This window comes from Seriola lalandi, unplaced genomic scaffold (genome assembly GCF_002814215.2).
Source record: "Seriola lalandi dorsalis isolate HSWRI2012SDOR001 ecotype SW California unplaced genomic scaffold, Sedor1 jcf7180002054927, whole genome shotgun sequence".
NCBI lineage: Eukaryota > Metazoa > Chordata > Actinopteri > Carangiformes > Carangidae > Seriola > Seriola lalandi.
The window spans coordinates 2,010,601-2,030,669 of record NW_019525479.1 but is presented as its reverse complement, the minus strand read 5'-3'; the positions used below and the strand labels follow the sequence as shown (position 1 = coordinate 2,030,669).

General features: G+C 39.9%; 2 protein-coding genes across 5 annotated transcripts in view; one reads left to right on the top strand and one right to left on the bottom strand.

The window, feature by feature from the left end:
- The window catches only part of ada (adenosine deaminase), a 16,122-nt gene extending 929 nt beyond the window's left edge, over positions 1-15,193 (top strand). Inside the window, exons 2-11 of the mRNA XM_023392933.2 lie at positions 4,042-4,103; positions 4,868-4,990; positions 6,919-7,062; positions 7,182-7,297; positions 8,879-9,003; positions 12,086-12,157; positions 12,786-12,887; positions 13,236-13,303; positions 13,403-13,532; positions 14,370-15,193. Coding sequence (XP_023248701.2) covers positions 4,042-4,103; positions 4,868-4,990; positions 6,919-7,062; positions 7,182-7,297; positions 8,879-9,003; positions 12,086-12,157; positions 12,786-12,887; positions 13,236-13,303; positions 13,403-13,532; positions 14,370-14,474 — 1,047 coding nt within the window. The 3' untranslated portion in view covers positions 14,475-15,193. The remainder of the gene's footprint in view (positions 1-4,041; positions 4,104-4,867; positions 4,991-6,918; positions 7,063-7,181; positions 7,298-8,878; positions 9,004-12,085; positions 12,158-12,785; positions 12,888-13,235; positions 13,304-13,402; positions 13,533-14,369) is intronic.
- A 1,497-nt stretch (positions 15,194-16,690) lies between these two features.
- Positions 16,691-20,069, bottom strand: part of pkig (protein kinase (cAMP-dependent, catalytic) inhibitor gamma) — a 24,110-nt gene continuing 20,731 nt past the window's right edge. For all 4 annotated transcript variants that reach the window (XM_023392937.1, XM_087170088.1, XM_023392936.2 and 1 more), the window contains exons 2-3: positions 18,817-18,998; positions 16,691-17,413 (exon numbers count right to left, since the gene is read on the bottom strand). In XM_023392937.1, coding sequence (XP_023248705.1) covers positions 17,331-17,413; positions 18,817-18,970 — 237 coding nt within the window. In that variant the 5' untranslated portion in view covers positions 18,971-18,998 and the 3' untranslated portion in view covers positions 16,691-17,330. The remainder of the gene's footprint in view (positions 17,414-18,816; positions 18,999-20,069) is intronic.

Below are 20,069 nucleotides of genomic sequence, written 5' to 3'. Positions count from 1 at the left end.
GGTGAAGTGTGTGTGAGGGGAGACCTCAGGGAGTGGCAGAGATAATCTCATTAAATATTAATTTGCTGTAGTAGAATTGATTCCACTCATGGGTTCATTGTCTGCTGCAGAAACCTTCACGTGTTCACCGTCCTGCTCCATATGCTGCTACAGGGTTATTACACTGTGTTATTATGGAATAAGGAATGTTTTCATTATTGATTAATCTACTGATAACTTTCTCAATGAATTGGTTAATCGTTTGGTTTATTTTATGTCTCGTTTTGTCCGATTGTCAGTTCAACAACCCAAAACAGATCAAAGCATCTTCACATTGGAGAAGCTGGAAACATGAAATATTTGACATTTTTGATAGAAAATGAACTCATCAGTGATCGAATCAGTTGTGTGATTATAAATTTTTATAAATTTTTAGTTAGATTGACCAGACTGTGTCAGTGAGCTTCGGGTTCAGGGTCACAGCCGGATCAGGTTAATGTAATTAATGACAAACATAAACTATATTACTCATAAAAAACTAAACCTGACTAAAGTAGGGCAGAAACTAATGATCCCTTTAATTGAAGATTAAATCATCAATCATCATTTCGTGATTAATCGTTTGTCTGTACAAAACAGTAAGAATGGTCCATCACATGTGTCTAAAACCCAAGGAGACATCTTTCAATGTCTTGTTTTATCCAACTAACCCGGAGAAATTCAATTTACTATTAATGAGACACTAAGAGACAGAAAAGAAAACAGAAAATCTGCACAGTTGATTAGAGCTGCTTCTATTATTTTCATTGCTCATGTGCAGACTGTTTTCTTCATTAATCGGCACATTGGTTTGTTTATGAAATATCAGAAAATAGTTACTGTATATATTAATTAATATTAATAATTTTGAAGATGATTGAGCAGATTCTGCTTTCAGTGCGACTCTGTTCTGTTTCAGATGCATCAGATGAACATTACTGAATGACAAATATCGACAAGTAAAGAAGCTTGTGCACCGATGGAAACTGCATAAACTGATTACAGATATTAACTACTATACTATAACTATATTAACTATCCTATACTACTATATTTTGTTGCTTCACAGAATTATGCAACAGTGCCCATCTGAGGTCTGATCACTTATTATCACCTTCTTAGGAACACAGTTTGTGAGGTATTATCCCACATACATCTTCAATCATCTTTAATCAATCAGTTAACCAGAGGCTGTTGCACGATACCACACTGCTGGGCTGCAGATTAAAACTACGAGAATAATCTTATACTTATATATGTTTCCACAATGTGCCACAGGAAGTGTGGTGTGTACTGAAAGAACTGCTGCAGGATTTCCTGACGTTGCAGATGAGTTAACCAGCTGTTCTCAGTCTATAGCAGCTCTGATGCTCCAGTGTCACATCAGGCTTTTAACAGAAGAAAACACATGTAAACCATATGGATTCAAACTGTCACTGTGAGTAGAAACATATGACCTCAATGTTTTGCACTCACACACAGCTGGACACAGCTGTACAGCATGTACGTGCTTTTATGTTCTATAAAGACAAGGTGATAAGGAAGCAGGTCTGATCAACAGTTAGTTATAACTAGTGCTGCAACTGACTAGTGTATTCATAATATAGTAACAGGTTATTACAGGTTATTTTCTTTATCAATCAGTTAATCCCTTGGTTCAAACATCATCAGAACATGGTGAAAAATTACCTTCAGTTTCCAAGTGATCTATACAAGTCCAATAGAGAGGCAGCAAATCGTAACTTTTCTGCAGCTGGTTGCAGAGGAGGAATTAATGAAATATCAAAGTTGTAAACTGAATCATCAATATCATCATGACATCACTGTAAACGGAGCATGTTTGTGTTTTACACTGTTCTGGAAAAACACGACTTCTGAAGACTTCACCAGGGATTCTGGGAAACTGTCGTTTGTCTGTGAATCTGATGATTATTTCTTCTGCTTAATTTAATGATCTTTTTCTTCGTCAGAAAATGATGAAAAACCTGAGTTTAAAGCTCATTTGAAAGCTGAAGCAAGTGTTTGGTAATTTTTTTTTTTTTTTTTTTAAAAAGACTAAATCATTTCATCTTCAAAATTGTTGCTAATTAATTTTCTGTTGATTCCTTAATTGGTTCATCTAATAATTGTTTCAGCTCTAGTCAAAATGCACCAGAAATATTTGGTTTGTTGACGGCTGGTGGCTAATGTCGTTCTTTTTCCATCAAAGATGTTCATTTTTAACTCGGACTTTTAAACAATATGATTCACAACTTGAGCTTTTATTGCAACAAATAAATTAATTCAGGAACAATAAATCATTCAATTTGATTTCCTGTGAGAATCCTGCACATTTCCTTTTACTTGTGAATTGTTTGACACTCTCGACATTGTTGTGCACTTTTTGACTGAGGACATTTCACCAAAGAATGTTAATGATAAAGTTGGATGGAAATATGTTTCACTAATTAAAGGCTTGTGTTATGGAGAGAAGAAGATAAACAGCTTCACATTTATGGAGTTTTTTTCATTTGTATAAACAGCTTCTTGGCTTCAGTATCTTTTTTAGAAAAATAAACAAAGATCATGAACTTTAAAGCAGTTTAAAGCCCAAGAACGGGAGGTGTAGTTGACTATTTGATACACAGATTAGTTTCACACTCTAACAACTTCTTTGAGGTGATTTAATCCATATACATTATGATTCCTCCAGTGTGCTATGACGGGATGGGAGAATCGGGACTTTTCCCGATGGGCTGCTACAAAAAATGTGGGAAAAATAAAACACCAGGGAGAAACAGACAAACGGAGAGAGAGAGAGAGAGAGGTGATTGGTGATTGGCCCAGTGCAGCAGGCTGTCAGCTCCTTCACATCTGTCTTCCTCCACAGCTGTCAGCCAGTCAGTGCCTGCCTCACTCATTTTACACGAATAAAAACATTAAAAAAAAGCAACAACATAAGGAGTTAAAGAAATTAAAATCCAGAAAAATACATATTGCTTTAAATAGTTGTGCATTTAGCAGCAGTGACTCTGCAGACAGCCGACACGAGGAGCAGAGCAGCAGAGTGAGTTCAGGACTTCAGTACAGTTCCCAGTAAGTCCAATATAAACACCAGTGAAGTTTTATAGAATGAGTGGATGGAAGGAGACAACAGGAGGCTTGTCTGACTTTATGTTGCAGGATAATGTTGTAGCTTTGTTTTCTGCTCCGGTTTTCATGGACTATTTGTTGTTGTATTTGTGGACTGTAATAGGAAAGGCTGTTTCTAATACAGTGTTTCTTCACAAGTGCAGCATGAAAATAATCATTGAATCTGTAATTCAATTCTGTAAATAAAATTAGACTATAACATTACAAAATTATATAAATAGACAGACATAAGCAAAGCTGGAAAGAACGATACCAAAGTGACTCATTTTGGTGATTTGAGGGCCTTTAAGGTAGAATTACAAGGCAGAAAAAGAAGGCAAAATATAATCAAGAATAAACATGAGACATTATGAGAAAAGATTAAACTTTGAAATAGCTGTTCTCAGCTGCTTCTTTCAGTGCACATTAGGAACCTTAATTTAGGGGCTGATTTCCATAACTGTGCTCATTTTCTTCTTCTTCATCACTTCCAACCAGAGATTAGAATTAAAAGTCTCCAGTAGGGAACTTCTAATTGGAATCTCACTTGGACTAATGAGCATAGTTTAGGCCTAAGCTGTAAGGAGGAGCAGAGATTTATGGGTGTCATCTGCAAGGATAAATCAGGTCTCTCAGCGATGGAAGAAGAGCCAGAACACTTACCCTTCTTTGACCCCTCGCTGGCACCCCTGGCCTTTCCACCACTTGTTGCCCAGTCACGCGTTCTGCATTCATGATGAGCTGCAGCCAGAACATTGAACTGCAGCACAGTCACTTCTCTCTCCTGCTGCTTGCTCTCTTTTTAACACTACTTGGTATCTGACATGTTTCTGCTCTTCTCTTCTGAACTACACTCAGACTCAGATGTATGGAAACATCCATATCTGATTAATTATTTATTATCATCCACAGGTTGAGCTGCATGTGCACCTCGATGGAGCTATCAGGGTGCAGACTATTCTTGATATTGCCAAGTAAGTTAGTTTCCTTTTCACTTCATTAGAATTCTGCAGGTGATTTGAAACTGTCATCGTTACATAACAATGTAATTCTTCAATAACCACATTTAAATGATCTGACAGACACACACGTGTTGCGTGCCAAGCAGAGGCAACTATAGTGGGAGATGTAAATTTCATGTAATACTGTAATTGTAATATATGACATCAACTATATTTGGGTCTATGATTCTCCTTCTAGCTCTGTTTTTGGTCTAAACCAGCCTCTGAGAGAAATGTGTGGCTCTTTAGCTGCTAAATACTACACTGTGTGCACTATGTATCTGGAAACAACGAGTGGTGAGAGTGAACCAAAACACGCTCAAGTGCTCCGTAGAGCCGAGGGGGGACTTCAGAGTCGGGTGTGGATTTGTCATGATAACACCTTTCACATTACAAATAGTTATGCGACCCACTGGTAATGTCAAAAATATAGATTAGAGCAGCTGTAACTCTCGATTTGTATCCGCCTCAACAAGCCGGTGCCGGTGGTCTCTAAAGTTAAAATCTGTACGTGTATTTTCAGAAGATAATTTTCCAATAGGCTAAATAAATCCTGGAATAGCATTATTTAATTCAGCTGTCAAGTCAGTAGCTCAGGCTTCACTACATCACACAAACAACAGGCCTCTGTTCAATGTTTCTTTTAAGAGAGCAGAACAAATCAGCTCAACTAGGGAACGAAACACATTCCTGGTACAAATTTCAGCACTGTCCTTGACCTCTTTTTTTCCTTCTAGGAAACGCGGCATCTTTCTGCCAGCAAATACCGTGGAGGACTTGACATCGGTTATCATTCTCGAAGAGCCTGCCACCCTCACTAAGTTCTTGGGCAAGTTCGCTGAGTACATGCATGTGGTTGCGTAAGTGCTGACATGTCGTCTTTAATGATGTAGTTTCACAATTACCAAAGGTGTTTTCTTGCCGAGCACGTGACAGTTAGGGCAAAGAGCAAGATCTGAGTGATTAAGAGTCATGGTCAACCTCATTAGTGTCACAGGAGTGTTTACAATGAGGGTCAAAGTTTTAGAGTGCGTAGTGTACTTTGTGATCAATCGTATTGGGATGTAAGACACAGCGAGATTGTGCAATATAGCACGATTAATGGGGAACAGGAACACATCATTATCGAGATCAAGTGTCACCTTGGAGACCACACTAACAGCCTTTCCGGTGTCATTCTGTCTTATATTTAGTCCTCCAGTGAACTGTATAGAAAAGACCAAATACAGTCTTTCAGATACTCAATGGCCGTAAAAGCTTTCAACAATGGCGGTGTGTAGTGGCCGGACTGCAGCGTGCAGTTGTGCTGAATGGACCCTTCTGTATCAAGGCTCTTGAAAGCCTTGTGTGCACTACAGCTTCAACAACACAGGGAACTTGCTAGCTGAGTTTAGCTCATGCAGAATTGTTGTATGAGCTTGGTGGTGATGTGTCGGTGTGTGTGTTGGGGGGGGATGGGGGGGTGGAGAACAACAGGCATTCAGATCTGTGCGATGAGCATTCATTTTCAGTGTAAATGCTGGAAGCGGTGTTGTTCTCCGTCACGTGATGTGGAGGCAGAAACTGCTGCTGAGTCTAAAGGAAAGAGGGAACTGAAGCTGGGATTCACTGGGAAATGGGAAAGAGACAGAAATGTTTTAGTTATAAAATGTTTTAACTACAAGGTCAGGGACTGTGTTAATAAAAACCTCCAAAGAACTATTTTTTTGTTGCCGCCTCACCCTGACTTCTGGAAGCCGTAGGGCTGCAACCAACAATAATTTTGATTATCTGCCAATTATTTTGCTGATGAATCGTTTGGTTTTTGAAGCCCAAGGTGATGTCTTCATTTTGCTTATTTAGTTCTAAAACCCAAAGATATTCAGCTTTACTATCACAAGACAACAAAAAGCTGCAACTCCACACATTGAGGATGAAAGAATAACAGAATGTTTTGCATATTTCCTTGAAAAATTGCTTTACAATTACTCCATTATCACAATAGTTAGTGATTAATTTTCTGACGATTGTCTAATCAATTAATTGACTGATTGTTGCAGCTCTGATTAGCATATTTGATTTCAATGCACATGTTTCTGTGCATAAACAAAAATAAAAAAATCTTGGTAACATTTTGTTACCTGCAGAAGAACTGACATAACGTGAAGTGTATGTGTTCAGACCCAGGACTGAACAACGTGTGAGTTCATTAACTAATAATATTAATATTCAATCTGGATTCAACAATTAGTAGAAGAAGATGGCAAGTTTTGGCTCTGAACTTTAATCATGACACATTTTAATGCCCCAATGCAGAGACAGGATTGTTAAGACCAAACACGTCATTATCACCAGGGCTACTATACTTATTTTTTACATTTATTATATTCATTTAATTATTATATTTATTTGTTTTAAAATTTTTGACAGAAGTGAAATCTGAAATGAAATATAGATCCAGAATTTAAAGACCCTCTCCTGCTCTCCCAGAAAGTCAAACTACCCACACTAGTAATTTTTGTACAATCCCTGGTAGACATTTATTCCTGTACTTCTATACATCATAATCTAATGAAGCCTTTATTTCAACCATCACATTAACATATGTTGCACATAGATGTGGAGAAGGTGTCTAAATGAAATCAATATAATTATATCAGTTACACTGTGTAAATGCTTATATTGCTCATCTCCAAACCATCACAGTTTAGATAATGGATTAGCAGTGACTAATGGTTTTATTTATTATCACTGAGATATGTTTATCAGAGCCAAAGGGTAATCATTCTGTGTTCTTCTTCTGTTTCAGTGGAGACAGAGAGGCCATAAAGAGGATAGCCTATGAATTTGTTGAGGACAAAGCGAAAGAAGGAGTGATTTATGTCGAGGTCAGATACAGTCCACATTTTCTGGCTAACACTAAAGTGGATCCCATTCCATGGGACCAGAAAGAGTAAGTGTTTATACGAATATCTGCAGCCTTTGGTGATTCCTGTGTTCTGCTCTCAAGGAAGGACACATTTAATTTAGGTCATTGCATATTTTCATTGTCTTTGTGTTTTCTTTACTCAGAGGTGACCTGAGCCCAGATGAGGTGGTGCACGTGGTTAACGAGGGCCTCAGCGAGGGGGAGAGGGCCTTCAATATCAAAGCCAGGTCCATTCTATGCTGCATGCGCCACATGCCAAGTAATGAACTGTTCATGCTCCTGTCTACCAAAACAACCTTCTGAGATAAGGTTCCTTACTGTTCTGTCTTCCTTCCTGAAAGCTCTTCCTCAGTTATTGTCATTACATAATGAGCAGGGGAACAGAAAACCACAATATACTTATAAACCCTTAATATTCTTACAATAACATAAGTTGCATATTGTTGCTATATCCTGTGAAATCCATGCATCTCCAAATTTGGTAACAAACATAAACACAATGGGTTGAGAAAATTATCCTTTTTTTTCTTTTTCTTTTTAGCCAAATAACAAATTGATTAAGGATTAAGAGCCTACGGTCCTGCTGCGGCTGTGTGAGGCTGGAATTAGGCAAAGTAGTGCTTAGAGCTAAATGCTAACATTAGGAGTTATCCTGAGAAGAACATGAATATGTCTGTTCTATATTACACTGCAATTCATCCAATAGTTTTTAAGATATGAATGTCTGCATACAGTTTCATGGCAATCCGTCCAGTAGCTGCTGAGACATTTCAGTCTGGAGAAAGTTGATGGACCAACAACATTCCTAGAGCCACGTAATCAGTATTGCTAAAAAAAAAGACTTTTTTACAAAGCTGAAACCAGCACTGCTTTTCTTATCTCAGGAGAAGCTGATGTCTTGGAGACACATAGTTTTCACAGGACAGTATTAATACAAGCTATATTAGTAGCCTAGAATTAGTGGTAGTTGGAGTAGTATTGCCAATACCAATAACAGCAGCTGTGCCATTCACTATGCGCAGTGTGTAAGCTGTACCAAAGTAACTGTAGTAACATGAGTTGTTGCTGTATCAGCAGCAGCAGTAACTGTAGTGATTTGTCTTGAATATGCTCTACTCCGCTCATGCAGCTGTTTCCTATACAACCCAACAGCCAAGTGCAGTTCATATCTCCATTTTGCAAAAATAATTGAGCATAACATGCTGTAATTCCTCAGGGGATCTCTATGCGAGAGACTTCCTGTATGGAGGATATCTGATTTTGTCATTATAGATAGGAACAGGACTATTTTAAGAAAATATCAAATTGCACAAGCTGTTTTGTTCATGTTTAAACGCTAGGCAGCTTAGTATGCATGTGAATCTAGATAATCATGATCTGGGAGATTGCATGTAAAAACATGCATATGACATGTTAAAATTCAAGATATGATACAGCAAATTAAAGGACTACTGATACTGAGCACTCATACCTTAAATGAATCTACTGCCAGAAGCAGGTTAGCTTAGTTAAGCATAAAGACTGGAAGTCTTCGATAGTGGGCTACTGGCAGCAGCTTCATATTTAAAATCAAAAAAAGCGCATTTCACAAACTGTCCAACTATTCCTTTAAGATGCAGTCCTGGTTACTGTCAACCAGACCGATACAGTTACTACTGCATGTTCGTTAGTTAGTGTTGTCTTGTGCTTGTCGTAGCTGTAGATTGATGCAGATGGACGTAGCATGATGCTTAGAACGTATCATCACATTTCATCCACATCCACACGTCATCTGCATGTGTGCGTTTGAATCGTCAGGACCAAACTGTGTAGTAATGTATGTCTGTTTTAAATTGTCCAGGCTGGTCCATGGACATCGTTGAGCTGTGTAAGAAATATCGCCACGAGGGAGTGGTCGCCATCGATCTGGCAGGTGATGAGTCACTCAACTGTGAAGCCTATCCAGGACACAGGATGGCCTACGAGGTGAGCTTTTTGAGACATCAGCATAATACCCACAAACTCTGTCAAAGCATTAGGGACATTAAAAAGGTGTGGCCTTCGGTGTGTCCTTCTTTCCTATGTTTTAATTACACCATCACATGCAAAGCAATTAGAAATGACTGTTACCGACTCAACAGCAATTAATGGTAATAATACCATGATCAGCTAAACAGCAACTTCTTCTGCCGCTTCATGAGGAGCTGAGGAGCGTTTTGAAAAAGCCGCTGATTTCTTATATAGTTTAAGAAAGTGTGCTGGAGGACAAGAGCAGACAGTGTAAATACATCAGTTGACTGCTTCCCTTGGCTTTAAAGTACAGTGGCGATCATTTTTATTGATAGCGAATGGATGTAATTTTGAGGTTATAAAAAGGTTTTACAGTCACAGAGTCCAGCTCGTGTTCCCACAGGCTGCAGGCTGATGGAAATATGGCTGCAGTTTATCGCACCAACAACTTTCAGGAATCCTTAGTAAGAATTTGAAGCTCTGTTTTTATGGCTGTAGATGCTGTATGGTTTGGAAATGCTACAAACGATAGCCATGCTAGGAGCCAAAAGGCAAATATTAGCACATATTAGTTCTTTCTTTTAAAAACAATATATAGCTAAAACATCAACATTTCATGAGCTAAGAAAAACAGTGTTGGTCTGCAGCTTTGTGACAGACAGTTGATTTTTTCAGATAACTCTAGCATAGATGGCAGTGTTGGTCTGGTCCACCACTTTGGTCCAGACTGACATAGCTTGAAAACTATTGGACAGATTGGCATTTGGTGCATTCATGGTCCCCAGAGGATGAATGCTGCCAAATTTGGTCATCTTTTAATTTTTTTATCTAGCGCCACCAGGAGGTAAAATTTTTCACACATCTACCTGAACAATATCTCAATATCTTCTAAATAGATTAGCACAATTTATTTTACATTCTTGGTTCCCAGATGATGTGTTTTTATGTTTTTGGCGATATCCTAATTTTTCCTCCATTTTGCCACTATGAGCTTCACATTTATATTCTTATATTAAATGCCTCAACAATTATTTGATGAATTACTGTGACATTTGGTGCATATATTCAAGTCCCCCATGTACTTTGTTTGTGTTGAGTGCTAATTAGCCAGTGTTAGCATGCAAACACATTAACTTAGATGGTGAACATGATAAACTCTGTTATATCAGCATTAGCTGATATTTACTAGCACAGCTGTAGACTGTAGTTTAAATATATTGTATGCTCTCTATAAGCTGTACCAACCTGATTGTCTACCACTGATACCATTTCTCAGTCTTGGTAGGAAGGTACTGAGGGTCAGTGTCAGCCTGCTCACCTGCTGATGTGGCTTTGTGAAACAGGTTTGAGGTCAGGTGGACAGTTTTACTTATCAACATTGATTTTTTTTCAGCCAGATGAGGACTTAAATGACTTTATCTGTAAACAACACAGTATGGGAGTAAAACATAATACTCCCAAACCATTTTCCTCTTAACCTCTGAAGCTTCTCAGAAAAATCCAATTTGGTTTTCAGACAGCATTTATTGATTAATTCAGAGAATACCACAGTAAGTAATTGATTTTGCCTGTACCGTAATGAATGAGGTAGATTAATCAGTTAATACAGTACAACACTGCAAGGGGGCCGAGTCTGACCTAAAATGAATTACTTGCATGGATAGAGGATGGATGGTGTTGACAGCCTGTGTTTAGCCTATGTATCACTACATGTATCAGTCAGATATGAAAATGAATAGGGTGAACAGTTTTTCGTCCTTATCAACATTTGACTGTTACTAGTTATTTGCATTTCTGATATGTTATCCATGCTGGTTGCGAGAACCAAAATAAACAAAGGTGCCAAAGGGTTGTCACCATGGCAGCACTAACCACCAAGTGACATCATGAAATGTCAGCCGTACATTCCTGACTCACAGAGCTGTTGTTTGAATGGCAGTGTCCTCCAAACAATCGGTGTGAATGTAGTAATAATGTAGAGGTGGGCAGTAAAATGCTTTATGAAGCGAGCGAGCGAGCGTAGGTGTGCAATAAAAATTCTTGCATACTCTCACTGCCCCAGCTTGTGTCACAATGAAGTTAAAGTACAACCAGTTAAAAGTCATTTAAGGCAAACAGTTCGCTAATAATTCATAAACTGGCCATAAAATCTAAATAATTAAGAGCTGTTGCGTAATGGTTTACAAGTATCGCATCTGCAGATGTTGCATGTATTTTGTTTATGCCACAATACCACTCAAATGATTTTTCCATAATCATGCTCGATTAAATTTAAGTCAGATTGGCAAAATCAGCTTGTTCTTTTAAATATTCTATGAAAACGCATTTTTGTCAAAAACCTTTTTTTTTTTTTTTTTTTTTAATAACTTTATTTAATTCAAGTAATTTGGTCTGCATGTGTTGTAATTATGTGTGTATGCAGGCTGCTATAATTTCTAATATAATTTATTCTGGGGTTTTTTTAAGTAACGTCAGAAATATACAGTTTACTCTCATCATGTTGTACAGATGTGTAGAGAATATGATTTTCTGTGTATATTTACTGTTTGAGTTTTCATTGTAAAGCACTGTGTAACATCTGGTTTTGATAAGAGCCATATAAATATGCTTTATAGTACAGAGGGGATCTGAGATCCTGTCAAGCTGAATCTATATTGATGGAAGAAATGGAAATCTTCAGTTAACAAGAAGCAGAACTGACAGAGTTCACACTAATGTTAAGGGTTATTTTCATAAAGGCAGATACAGTATATATGTGCAGATTAAGCAAGCCAACCTTGTTGTATCCAAGGTTAGGAATGTTGAAATGAAAACAGATGTCAAAACCAATTTCCTCATTTAACAGTTTAACCAGTTCAGATATTGTTTTGTTATTCTGTGTCACAGAGCCAAAGCAACACTTCGCTCCCTCTGACACAAAAGACATCAAGTGTATACAAAAACCTGTCTAAATGATAAAATCACCTCAGTAGATGCTGCAGCAGCGCAGATGTAAAAGCCAGATGTTTAGGTGCACCGTTTGATTCCTGATGTCGTCCATGATTGATTTTGTTAACAGGAAGCAGCGCGCTGTGGGATCCACAGGACAGTTCATGCGGGAGAGGTGGGCCCGCCGTCTGTGGTGCAGGAGGTAAGCTGCTCAACAGTGACATGAGACATTTCTGAACTGGGTGGTAGCATCATCTGAGACCTTAATTGTCATCAGTTTGCAGCCCGGTGGAACATGTAACGGCGGCTACACAAACAAAGGAGTCACGCACTAACAATAGAAATGACTGGGCAGACTATTGGGCAGAGATCCAACAAAAGCAATAACAGTTTTATGTTTCTTGTTGGCTATTAAGGGTTTAAGTGGGTGAAGGAACAGACTGGGAGAGTCTTAGAATTACAAAGGAGTAAATGTTGTCTCCACAACAACAAATGCACACAATACACGCAAACACATATACATCTGTATCCGTGCATATACTGTGGTTATTTTTTACTGTTTGTATCCGTCTCAGCCGCTGTGTCTCAAGCTCCTCTTGTCTGAAACCACAGCACGGCCTCACTGCACTTTGTCTGCCAAAATGAAGGGGCCACTCTCTAAGCAAGCCACCCTTCAAAGTGACAGCTCAGCTATGCCACAACAGTTGCGAGTGCTGCTCTAGAAATAGCCTGCAGATTCTGCTGACATGCGCTACATGGAAGATTTTTTTTTTTTTCATGTGGTTTATAACCTTATGCATCTACCTCGTGACCCCCATCTGATATTGTAGGCTGTGGAAGTGCTGAAAGCGGAACGTGTTGGACACGGTTACAGAACCCTGGAAGACCAAGCCCTCTACAAGAAACTGCTGGCGCAAAACATGCACTTTGAGGTAAGGAACTCCTCGTACTCATCACCATTTTCATCAAGAAGCAGAATCACCAATAAGGTTTCCAATTTGTGTTTGCATTAAAATGCAAATATGCTGGAATGTGCATGTTATGTAATCAATTAGATGTACTGTGGCTTATTCATCATCACAACACTGATAATTTTGATCATTACAGTTAGAAAGTGGGGTTGTTTTATTAGGTAATCATAGTGATACAGTTGTAGCTCAGTCCGAAGTGGTGACACAGTGATACACTGACCCCTAGTGGAGATTTAAGTGTCACAACTGGAAGAAGAACAGCTGCAGTAATAGAGTTTCTCAGAGCTTCCTGTGCTGTTTTGATTGCAGGTGTGTCCTGTTTCCAGTAAACTGACAGGTGCCTGCGACCCAGACTTCACCAAGCATCCTGTCATCACGTGAGCTGCTTTTCATTCAACATGGTAGTCTGTTAAATTAACCTGTATTAAAGTAATTATGGGCACTCAGGATTTTTGTCATTTCCTTTTGCTGTGCAGGTTCAGGAAGGACAAGGCTAACTACTCCCTGAACACAGACGACCCTCTGATCTTCAACTCAACCCTGCACCTCGACTACAGCACCGCACAAAAGTACATGGGATTCACTGAGGAGGAATTCAAACGACTGGTGAGATCAAATGCATGAATAATCAGGGCAATGCCTTTCTCTGCTGCTCATTAAAGCGGGAACAAAAGCTTACATGAAAGAAGAATTTAACTGGGCTCTTAAAGGCCAGTGTGTGAAGACTTTACATCCAGGTTCACCAGGTTTGCATAAGATCATTAAAGGAATAGTTTGACATTTTGGGAAATTTGCTAATCTGCTTTTTGAGAGTTTTAGACGTGAAGATCGATACTGCTTTCGTGTCTGTTAAATATGAAGCTACAGCCTGCAGCAGGTTAGTTTAGCTTAGCATTAATACTGGCCAGTTAGCATGGCTCTGTCCAAAAGTAACAAAATCTGCCCACCAGGACTTCTAAAGATCAATGTGATGGGGATTTTATGTACCAGACTATTTCTTGTCAGGGTGTGGTTACTTCCTTCAGACTCCACTGATTGCCTTGCAAACTCATGGTGCCGTTTTTATACCGTCTTGTACAGATTAAACAAACGAGATATAATGCTTTAATTAGTGAGCTTTAGAGGTGCAGGGAGGCACATTTTTTAACCTTTTGACAGGAGTCAGGGTAGCTGTTTCCAGTCTTAATGCTAAGCTAAGCTAACCGGCCATTGGCTGTAGCTTCATATTTTACAGACATGAGGACAGTATCGATCTTGACTGACAGAGTATTTTAACCTTTTGACAGAGCCAGGCTAGCTGTTTCTCCGTTTCCAATCTTTGTGCTAAGCTAAGCTAACCGGCCATTGTACACACAATTATAACATCAAACTATTAGTTTAAAGTGAATTAATTACCTTAAAGCACATTAAAATGGTTCTTCATTGACTCCTTGTGTCTTGTAGAACATCAGGTCTGCTGAGTCGTGCTTCCTGCCTGAGAAGGAGAAGAAAGAGCTCCTCCAGCAACTGCGTGAGGCCTACGGGATGATAGAGAGCACTGCCTTTTAAACCTGCTGGGGAAATCTGAGGAGAAAACGTGACCTAACCCAGGGACGAAATTGCTCTGAACCCTTAATCTCCCCACCGGATACGTGGGAATGTGTTTTTACTTATTTGTAATCAGTTATAAAGCCTATACCAGAATATCATATATGCTGTTTATCATATCGCTGCTGCCTTCACCTCACGTATCTGTGCATCATCAGCAAATATTTTTTATATCAAAACTCTGGATACATTGTTCATCTCCTGTTTACATCCTGTTGTCATAAAGTCAGAGAATCAGAGAATCTTTGGGAATCATCTCTGTCATAGATAAAACATTATACTATAGTAAGCTGAACACTTGTGGTAAAGGGTAAAAGCATGAGGTGAAGGAAAAATAAAAGCAGTGCAAGCTGTGAACTTATGACCCATAGGGAAAAATATGGTTTACTGTGAATATACATTGTTTGGTTTAAGAGTGAAGTCAGGGAATTCAATGTCAGAAACATAAGTGCTTGTTGCCCACCACATGCAAAATCTCAGGACACATCAGGTCAGCTCAATACCAAAAGTCTAGTCTTATATTTGAACACTAGGTGGCACACTACTGTCATTTTGTTTATGGACAAACCACTGGTGACTGCTGTGGTTTTGCATTTGATAATTACTCTCTCATTTCTTTTGAAAATTTCACATTTATGAGAAACATTTATGACCATAATAAAAAGCTCTTATGAAATGTTTCTGTGTGTCAGATTATTTATTTAGGCTGATAATCAAGCATCAAGCACTTTATAACTAACACCTGTGCACCTGCTTCTTCATGCCATTATCCAATCAGTCAATCAAGTGGCAGCTCTGCAAAGCATGAAGATACAGGTCAGGAGCTTCAGTTAATCTTCACATCAAACATCAGAATGAGGAAAAAATGTGACCTCAGTGACTTTAAGATCATGATTGTCGGTGTCAGACGGGCTGGTTGGAGTATTTCTGAAACTGCGGATCTCCTGGATTTTCACACAACAGTCTCTAGAGCTGTTATTCAGAATGGAGCCAAAAACAAAATAATCCCATGAGCAGCAGTTCGGCGGATGGAAACACCTTGTTGATTAGAGAGGTCAGAGGAAAATGGCAAGACTGGTTGGAGCCGACAGTAACTCGTATAACCACTCACTACAACTGTGGTGAGCAGAGAAGCTTCTGAGTGAAGAACACCTCCAACCTTGAGGTGGATGGGCCACAACAGCAGTTCAATCAGGAGAAGCAAGCAAACTTTTATTGCCATGTGCAGAACAGGAGAGATGTGTGAGTCTTTGACAGTTAGACCCCACTATGATGTCACTATATTAGAAAGGGGGGAGATGCTGCGTGTAGTATAGGAAATCCCCTGGGGTCTAGACACTGGTGGTGTTGGTGATGAAATGAAGAGAATACAGAAAACCTGGATGTGATGAGGAATTCATTCTGATCAGCTCAACCTAGAGACTGGACATGAGGCCTGGGGGTGAAAGGTTTACCGTCTTCTAATGGCCACTTCAAGCAGGATAATGCAGAAATGTCACAAAGCAGACGTCGTCTCAAACTGGTTTCATGAGTTCAGTGAACTTCAGTGACCTCCCAATTCTCCAGAACTGAATCCAACAGAACACCTTTGGGCGGTGGTAGAACAGGATATCGGCAGCATGAATGTGCAGCTGATAAATCTGCAGAAAAGACGTGATGCAATCATGTCAACATGGAGCAGAGTCTCAGAGGAAAGTTTCCAACATCTTGTGGAATCGATGCCACAAAGAATGGAGTCTGTTTTGATATCAAAAGGAGTACTCAGTATCAGTATGATGTAATAAAGTGCTCTGTAAGTGTCTATATCTGCATGATAATATAAAGAAGTGAATATGAAGAGGAAACTTGTTCAGGCCTTGCACTTAAAAAGATTACTAAAAATCCACACAGCCCTGCTGTTTCTTTATTGTCTGAAGAGATTAATGGGAACACTGGGAAATGTAATGGAGGTGGAAATGTAAACACCGTCTTCCTGTGGCCATCCTAATGTACACAAACGCTGCGTTCAGTAATATTTGTGGCTCTGGAACGACTCAGCACTGATCTCATTAATCCTGCTTGGCCAGGACTCACTACCTTTGCAGCCCCTGTGCCTGTGTGTGCGTTCAATAAAACAGAAACCTGCCTGCACGACGCCACCTCAAGTTAATTATGCTTAAAAATATAAAATACAAATGTTACAGTAATTCATAAGTATTTTATTACATAAAGAAAATTGCTATCACAAAGTTATCACTGAACATTTAGCAATAAATATGAAGTCCGTACACGACAGTATAATGACGACTATGTTACTGAAAAAAAAGAAAAGACTTGACAAAGAAATAGGACGAGAGGGTCACAAACACACAAACACATACATAGAAAGAAAATGACAAACAGATGATTATGAATACGCCCTCCATGACACAGTTCCATATTAGACTGGAACGATGTTTCGAGTGTTGTTATAAATGAATTCTATTCAGCTCAGTCCATCTCCACAGGCATGAATCCAAAGTTTCTGTGCTTTCGTGTCTCGTCAGGAATATAAATGACTAACAGAGTATGAAGCGTAAGCGCAGCGTCTCAACTGTCAGTTCTACTCTGTTCTGTTCCTCATGTTACAATCTGATCCAATAAAAAGGCGAACATTTAGAGCCGCCGAGGCTCCGAACAGGCCGGCAGTGAGCGAAGGTGTCCTCGTGTCCAGTTAGGACAACCAATATACACTCTCCTTTCTCCATGTCTCTACTCCACTTTCACCTACTTCCTCTCCTCTACTCTTCTCTCCTTGGCTCTGCCCCCCCCCTCCCCCCCTTCAGTCTCTGGGTGAGCTTAGGATGGGCCTCCACTTCCCTGGGCATCTTGGCTGGTGGAGCCCTCTGCCTCAGGGGCTGGGGAGGCCCCCGCATCTCCTTCTGGAGGAAAACATGGGAAAAAATATGCACAAAAATCAGTCAACGATAGTTTTGGCATTCCCAACAGCAGGGAATAAATCTGCCTTCAGGCTCTTTGAAAGAAACAAATAATGAGAATCCTGAGGAAGGAACTACAACTTCCTGTAGCAACACAGTGTCAGCATGATATGAGATTATTTCTAAATCTGAGGTTTCCCACCAGACCAGAGTTAGGAGCAGCTTGATTTATTGCAGTCAAATTGGTTAGCATGTCATGGGAAACTTGTGCTTTGACTGAGAAGGAAGTCAGCAAGAACAACGATGTAACACACAATGGTTAGACTGGGAAACGTGTGCGTCATATTCAGACATGTTGCTCCTAACAACTTGACACTCAACTGAGAGTTGAGGAAGCAAAGACTATCTGTCATTGTTCTGCCATTATGGCTCGTTTAGCGCTGAGGGAACAAAAAAAAAACAGTCTCACTGAGACCACAATCTGAGCAACACCACTTGTCTGTGTTTTCATATTTTGGTGCCTTCAGGTCCAGGGGCTGGTTTCTCAAAGATAGACTTTGACTTTGACTCCAGCTTAGACCAAACTCAGACTTCAGAAAGACGTCTCAATTCATCCTTTGCACAAAGCTCTTGACTATCTTCAGGAGGCCCAATCTGCCATGAATTCTGGGTAAATTAGGACTACTCAAATCGAGTAATTGCGTCAAACCACTCAGCTCTGTTGACGTCAGCAGAAAAAGTAGTCCTTCCAGGGGAATTCAACAATTACACAGACATTTTACTGGAAAAAACAGCGAACAATGTAACAATACAAAGAAACTTCCAGTAGCATAAAATCTCAATGTAGTGTAACGACCTGCATTCTTGTAGCAGAGCTCAGTGCTTATGCTTTTGAATATACACGGAAAAATTGCAACGTTTGATATTATCAGCCCAAGCCTTCTTCCTTTTGTCACTAGTCAGCAGGCTTCATGGATTTGTTATCATGGAACCATGGGTCTCAGCCTGGTGGTAAGGTGGCTGAAGGTTTTTGTTTTTATATTTTGGGGTAAATAACAGTTCATCACTAGCCATAAAGTACAAGCGGTGGTGGGAGATAATATCTGAATAATACACTTGAACTGGAGGATTTCACTATGAGTCACAGAGCTGAAGCACTAACAGATTTCAAAACTAAAAACATTTTCTTACAAGTCTCAACTTTTAAACTGTGTAACTTGCATCAGACTAATCCAGGAGCAAAGGTAAGACTGGTCTAACACAACAGACAAGTTTAAAATATCTTTGTGAAACTGGCCCCTGGTCTTTTGACTATGGTAATGAAATATCTAGATGTCTGCATATCTCCTTTGTTTTTACACATTATTATTATTATTACACATGTATTCAGAGGTGAGTTTACTGACCTGCAGCCTTCAGATCCATCTCTGCCAGGTCTTTGGTGAGTTCACTGGTGCTGGCCGCTACTGTCCCCTCCCCCGTGATGTCGGGCACTGCGTTCCTGCGGCCTGTGCGATCACAGTTGATGAAGTCCGAGTACGACGTCTCCACGTCCATCATCTGTCCATGACCAGCGCTCTCATTACACCTGCCAGAAGGAGGAGGAGATGTCAGGCGGCGGTGTCGCAAGGAGCAAATAAATCACCCCGCTGTCTCCCCTTCAATGGTCTGCGGTTGCTCATGGGGGGGAACGCATCACTGTGTCCTGTGAATTTCTACTTCAGTAGAATCCACATGACACACAAGAATACGGGCTACACAAAAGAGTCAGACAGTGCTGAGCTATTTAAGAGGCAACTGAGGATGACCAGTGCAGAGAGAGTGGGCAGGAAGGGGACACTTCAGAAGCTTTTCAGCTGAGAGAGAATGAAATGAAGAATGAAGGTGTTAATAAATGCTATTTCTATTCCTGCATAGCAATTAATGGCACAACCAATATTTGTGCTAATTGGTTGTCCTAAAAACAAAAAGCTACACCGACTCTCTCTGTGCTCTCACTTGCAGAGTCAAACCCCTCTATTATAAGTCCATTTGTCTGTCCCGGAGGTACTGACACAGCAAGGATTTAAAAAAGAAGAAGGGCTGGAAAAAGCACTGATCAATATGGGAGGCCAGAGTAAAAGAGCTTTAAAGCATTCAAAGGACAAGCAGAGGCGGGACCAGAAAGAAAAAAAAAAAAGCGAGTCGAGCTCCCATTTGCCATTCATTCCTCTTCAGTTTCCTGTTCTCAGTCCATATTTAACTAGGTCATGGATCCTGCCAACCACTAAAACACTATACAGCTGGTAACTCCTCAGAGAGAGAGGGACACAAAAAATAACACTGCTCCAGAAAAGAGCAGGGAAAAGAGCAGAAAAGATAAGAAAGTAGTAGTAGGAAATATAAAGACACAGTGTCAGACTGTAAATGTCGTCACAGCTGCTCCTCTCCTGCAGCTTCGGTCCCTGAAGATCCTCCCACCCACCCACAGGCCGGCACACAGAGCAAAGACCTCACTGCCCGTGTATGGGCAGCATGACTGACTACATTACTGCTACAGACTTAGCCATCTAATAAAGCATGTAACACTACAACCATGACAGAACAGCTGAGCAGCTAAGCTATGAATCTTTAAGAAAAATGAGAGGGTTTGAGTCTCAGGGGTGGGGGGGGGGGGGGG